Source organism: Amblyomma maculatum, chromosome 1 (assembly GCF_055883805.1).
Source record: "Amblyomma maculatum isolate TAMU_Amacu chromosome 1, ASM5588380v1, whole genome shotgun sequence".
Taxonomy (NCBI): domain Eukaryota; kingdom Metazoa; phylum Arthropoda; class Arachnida; order Ixodida; family Ixodidae; genus Amblyomma; species Amblyomma maculatum.
In genome coordinates, this window is record NC_139344.1 from 220,151,323 (window position 1) to 220,157,322 (window position 6,000).

A 6,000-nucleotide genomic window follows, 5' to 3' on the forward strand; every position below is an offset into this window, starting at 1 on the left:
GAAATAGATTGTGGGAATAAATTTTATGGCTCATTAACTATAAATTTATAGCATTGGTAAAACACAATGAATGGTAAAGAACGAAAACTCAAAGCTTATGAGTTCCTGTCCTTTTGGGAGGAAAGAGGCCAGTCATATTCATAAATGCGTTACCACCCACTTAGAACTGTGATTTAAAGCCAGGACGTACCGTAACCACGGTACTGTAAATAACTCCTGGTACCAATTGGCATGAGCAGCCATTTTTCAATAGAAGTCGAAATACCTTCGGCTGTGGCATGAAATAAGGCGCGTAAGTATGCAATGCAGCGTCCACGTCAGGGGACGCAGCGGGAACAGCAACGAAGTTTTGAATATAAGGAATAACGTTATCAAATGTGGACGCAATAAAAGTACGCTGAAATATCTATGTAATATAGAACCAAATCAAGCCACGTATGCCAAAGAAATGTAGCAACTGTTTTCAAGACGCATGCCTCCTATACAATTAATTCTACTCCAAAGCCCTGGAATGTCCTCTGCGAGGGTGTTCGCATGAAACACTTACTTTCTTTGTAAGAAAGCGTTTTTAGAATGTCTAAAATGTGCAGATTTGTTTACACAGCGGCCTCTTATGAAAAGAATTAGTTGGAAAATACTTAACTAAAAATCTGAAAGCATACGTATACATGCAACATTTAGTCGCAGTTTGAACATGTGCCGTCCCAAGTAATTGCATAAGTATAACCACATGGGGGAGGGGCGGGGTTTGTACCCCCCCCCCCCCCCAATATTGGCACGCTCGATATTAAAACCAGAAAAAAAAAATAAGCTGGCACCCTCCTCCAGTCATTTAGAGGCGGCTGATAGTGTTAGAGCTTATGGTTCAATGCTCGTTTCTGTATGTTTGTGCATTTACTATTCGTGTAAGCAGCACAGGCTGTGGTCTATTTGGGCGAAATTATCACTAATTAGTCACTTGAAAAACATAATGTTAGAAAAGAACTTTTTTATAATTGGCCAAAGATTTGTATGCGCAAAATATTATAGCGCAGGTACAAAACACCTTGTTCTAGGCAGCAGTCGTAACTTGTGTCAACGAATCGAAAGCTGTAATATATGTTGAAATCATTACTAGACGCAGGCACATTATTCGCCCTTTATTAAGAGCAGCAACACGATGGCTTTTTTAGCACAATTTATGCATGCATCTACAGCGCTGTTCATGCGTCTCAACGCAGCTTTATGCATAACGATGAGTACGTGTGCAGACAGCAAGAATCACTGTCGCGTATGCTTATACGAGGATAACTGCTCTTTTTCTTTCGTAATTATGCTAAATAACCAAATATTTCGCCAGACGTTTTTGGTACTGTATGAATGAGATCAGCCTATTGACAAATTAGAATATACGTGCTTCGGCGACGAGAGTCAAACGAGCGTTTAAGCAAATGCTGGAAGTTCACATTACACGCGTATACATCGGCATACATATACATCGACGGTCGGAGCATGCAGAAAATATATTGATTTTTTATTTCCTTGCAGTGACGCGAGAAAATGGGGAAAGCTTGTCACGTTTGTTCATTCCTTGCATCTGCAAGGAAATGCTAAATATACTTTACTGCCTGGCCTAGCTTCACGTGTCACTAAAATATTATCCTAATTTTATGATAGGGAATTGCAGTTGCATTTCACGTGGTGCATATTACGCTTCCTGTACTTGACAAAGTTCTCTCGTTTAAAATAACAGGCTATATTTTTGTTTAAAACTTCTGGGTTACTCTCGAGGGGCAAACAAACGTTCATCACAAGCGACCTCTGAATAATGATTTTTTATTTTATATTCTTGGTAAAAGTCCTTTCCTCAATGTATATGTTGGAATAAAGACTGCATTTAAATGCCTGTCGTATTCTTCACAGCATGCATACGCAATAGTAAACACTTTGAACACGGTTGAAACCAACGCACTTGTACTTTGGTCAGAAGAAGAAAAAAAAAAATGCATCGAATGACGCTTCTTGTATTGTCTTTTCAACATCACACATGTGTTACAGTAACATATGTGTGATGTTCTTCTGAAACTTGAGTTTTCGGACCAGTACCAAACTCATCATTTAGCAAACAGCTTTCCTTAGCCCTCTTAAAGGAGCAAAACAACGAACGGCCTCGAGAACACGGCACTATACAATGCAGTAAAATACATAATAGCAAGATACACTTCCAAAATCCGAACGTCTTCATAACCCACGCTTATGCTTTGGTAGGTACCCAATTAAATCTAAAAACGTCTGGTGTCATGCATGCAGTTCATAGCAGGAAACCATCGAGAGTATGCATCATTACTGCGCTAGCACTGAAAAAAAAAATATCCAGGCAGTGCTCGAAAATGATAGTGCTCTAATGTCCTTGCGCATCACGATTTATTCTGATGCTTTACATAAGAAATGTCATGCAAAAACTTATCAAGAAATACTGATGTCAGTTTGATGTGAACAAGATAGTGAAAAAAAAAATTATCATGTTAGTATTATGCAAAAACCTAGGCGCAAAATCTCATCAAGAAATTATGAGTTCGGCATGATGCAAGAATCCAACAGATAGATAATGCCTTTGTGAGTAATTTGGGATGACTGATCACAATAACGTCACAATGATATCAGAAATTCAATATTCATTCCTGTAAAGCATATCGAAATACATATATGTTTCTTGTCGACACACCTAGCGTGAACAATAGAGCGAGAACATAAATTTCGACAAATATGCTCCTTCGCCAATGCTGCTAACTCTAGTTTTATTTGGCGAGTTAGAGTTCAAAAAAGTGACGTTAGATGTGGGACAGCTTTCGTTGGGAAGCTGGATAGGTCTCCAGGAAAATCCTGCCTATGCACGTAACTTTTTCTTTCAGGTCTCCATACAGAAAATTTAAGAGAGGGAGGAATGAGCGTGCCATAATTCTTGTTATTTGCTGTTGTAACATTAGCATATATAATGCAGCAAGGGTGGAAGGCGAAATACCAATGCCTGATCCCATTTCTTATCAAGCTCTTCCACGTCTCGGATTATACCTACGCTGCATCCATCTAGGGACACATCTATGGTGAAGCACCCCTCCCCCCCCCCCCTTCTGCTTTCCTGAAGTGCCCTGACCCTCCTGAAGCGAGAAATTTTACATGGGGAAACTGTATGCTGAACCTTCATTTACCGACTAAGAAAGCCCGGAAAATACAAATTAAAAAGGATATCACAGAATAGGTGCGGAGCAATGAACTATATTGCAGAAAGGATAGCTTGCATTTTTTATTACCTGTCACTAATTTCACAGTCATAATAACGACTAGTGCCAAGAAAAAATTCTGAAGTTGAGGTTACTTGCTGTTTACTGCATATGCCCTTACATTTATCTTCCCTACCTCATTTCAATGTATCCCACCGCAGTTGTACAATGGTTAAGGCGCTCAACTGCTGTGCCATGCAGGATCGAATCACGGCCGCTTTTCGATGGAGGTGGAAAGCAAGACGCCCTTGTGCTGTGCAATGTTGATGCACGTTAAAGAACCACAGGTAGTCGAAATTCGGTAATAAATGTTACTGTTCTCCGCAGTAAAACACAGGGGGTTTTCTTTCGCGTAACAATTAGTACATTAATCCACAGCAATCGCTTGGCACTTCTAATTGTTCGGGGCGCAGTATAAAGCCTATACTTCAACGAAAACACACATCACGCGCACGTCTTTCCACGTATAACGGTGCACATATATGCTATAGAGGAAAAGTTTGATTACGGATACCAGCATGTGAAAACATTTGCTCTTAAAGTTTCGAAGAAAACAGCTATCGTCGAAAAAATGCAGCTCCTGCTCGAGCACCGCTCTCTTAAATTTCACAGTGGGCCGCGGCAGCGTGCCCTATACATCTATAGCAAGAAGCGAGTCACGCATGCTTGCGCGCCTCTGCTAGTACGCTGCCGGCAGATTTGTTTCACATGACTAAATCTCAATAGGTGAATGCTGGCACTTACTTTCATAATTTGGGAGGAGTTTGTTCCTTGGTGCATACGAAAGCTGGTTGATTGTAACCGCAACGTATAATGGCAGGTTCAAAGTGGTCCGCTTCACACGTAGATGCCTTAATTTTGGTGGCGTGCACCTGTCCCAACCCAATTTTTATTTCGCTTATATAATCTATAGATATATTATTAACTTAGACCCCGTGTCTTTTGTTTTAACAAAACGTACGTTCTTCGCCGCGGAACATATTACTCAAGTTCCGCAGCAACCCTAGAGCCAGACCATAATAAGCAAAAAAAAGAAAAAAAAACAAAAAAAAAAACAGTGATTAAATTTATAAGCGGAGATAATTTTTAGTCCCGCGGTGACAGGAGGCGTTCGAACAGCGACGTTTGACATTTCCGAAAGGAGTCCATAACGCTATTTTCGTAATAGCGGTCCCGCTCGTTTTCCGCGGGAAACGCGCCAACTGCATTCCTGTTCCGTGTGCAATCGACAATTCAGTAATGCATTCTACTTCCATTTCAAGGTCGCAAAAGGGCCGTACCACAAATTTCAGCCTAGGGAAAGATACAGTGCAAGATACTCAGACTATCACGTCACGTTTCAATGGAGCACAGCGGAATTCAGAGAAGCTGACCCATTGCAGAGCACGAATATATTTACGAAGAAGGTCCTTTTTCTTTTTTTGAAAGGGTCATGTAATCACACAGACACTCCACTGTTTGAACTTTCAAACAGATATTCACCACTGAGCACTCTTCCGGTAAAATCTGCATTTCCACAGCGCATGAAAAAACGCGAAAGCTCTCTAGAGTCATGGGATAACCGCGAATATGCAAGGTTAGAGCACCAGTGATTGAGGTTTCTGTTAAAACACAAACCTCAATCAGCGGTTATTTCCATTGATTGTCAAACTTAGGATAGTTGCTATCACGCGCATCCGCGTAACGGAGCACAGCTTTCATCCTCCTGTCGTCCCCTGAGCAGCAGGCTGCGCTGCACCCTTAACGGAACTTGTACGCGTGACGTAACTTCTCGTGTATTCGACAAAAGGGGCACAGAACATTCTAAGCTATCGCTATCTTAATTAGCAGAAACTAAGAGAAAGGGCTTGCTAGTGCGGTAGCATTGATCACAACGAATGCATAGGCCCGACAAGGTGACGAGTCGCCAATTTGTCGCGATTGAGCGTGGCCTTTAAATCCTATGAATGAGGACACTTTATAGCGGGCTGTTCTCCAGCCAGCAAAAATCATTCGAACTTCGTGCAGGGAACGGTCTATCGGCTCGCGCAAGGGCTAGCAGCGTTAATAACGGATTACAAGGGATCCTCGCACGCGGGACGACACCTGTCAGCGCGGTATCAGGTGGGCCACTCACTGGGCAGAGCGTGATGTGGAGCCAGGCCGAACCAGGAGGGCCCGCAGGGTTGCGTGCCGCCCGGAGCGTGCAGGGCCCAGCCGAAGGGACCACCTCCAGCCATCGGCCCGTGCAGGAATTGGAAGCCCGGGTCGCGCGGCGCCGCGTGCAGGATTCCGGCGGCGAACGCCGGCGCCGTCAGCCTCAGCTGTCCACTGGGCCGCGTGTCGGCTAGCAGCGATGCTACCGAGAAGGGTGATGGCTTGGTCGGGGTGGCCGCCCGGGTCTCGGGAGACGCGGGCGCGGGGGTGCCTCCCGCGGGACCCGGCGAAGTCATGTCACCACCGGCGATGCCTTCGGCGTCGCTCCATGCCGGCCACTGCTTGCTGGCGGTGTGCAAGCTACTTGGCGCGAGCTGGCCGTCGCTGGCCCGACTGGTGACTCCCCCCTCGCTGGGCCGTCTCCCCAGCGGGGCGCCCCGCCGCGCTCATTGGCTCGGCGCGCCCTTGCCTCGCGAGGGGGACCGCCGAAAGCGTGCAGCCCGCTTCCACGCCTTCGCTGCGTTCCCGCGCCGCCCGCAAGCGACAGCCGCGTCTTCACGGCTGTCACGCGCCTCCTTGGCCGCGGTCGCGCTTCAGTCAACGC

At 45.0% G+C, this 6,000-nt stretch overlaps 1 protein-coding gene across 1 annotated transcript in view; it reads right to left on the bottom strand.

Moving 5' to 3' along the window:
* LOC146205653 (homeobox protein MSX-2-like) overlaps window positions 1-5,692 on the bottom strand; it is a 69,556-nt gene extending 63,864 nt beyond the window's left edge. The window contains exon 1 of the mRNA XM_084586943.1: window positions 5,377-5,692. Coding sequence (XP_084443069.1) covers window positions 5,377-5,692 — 316 coding nt within the window. The remainder of the gene's footprint in view (window positions 1-5,376) is intronic.
* Window positions 5,693-6,000: the final 308 nt, after the last annotated feature.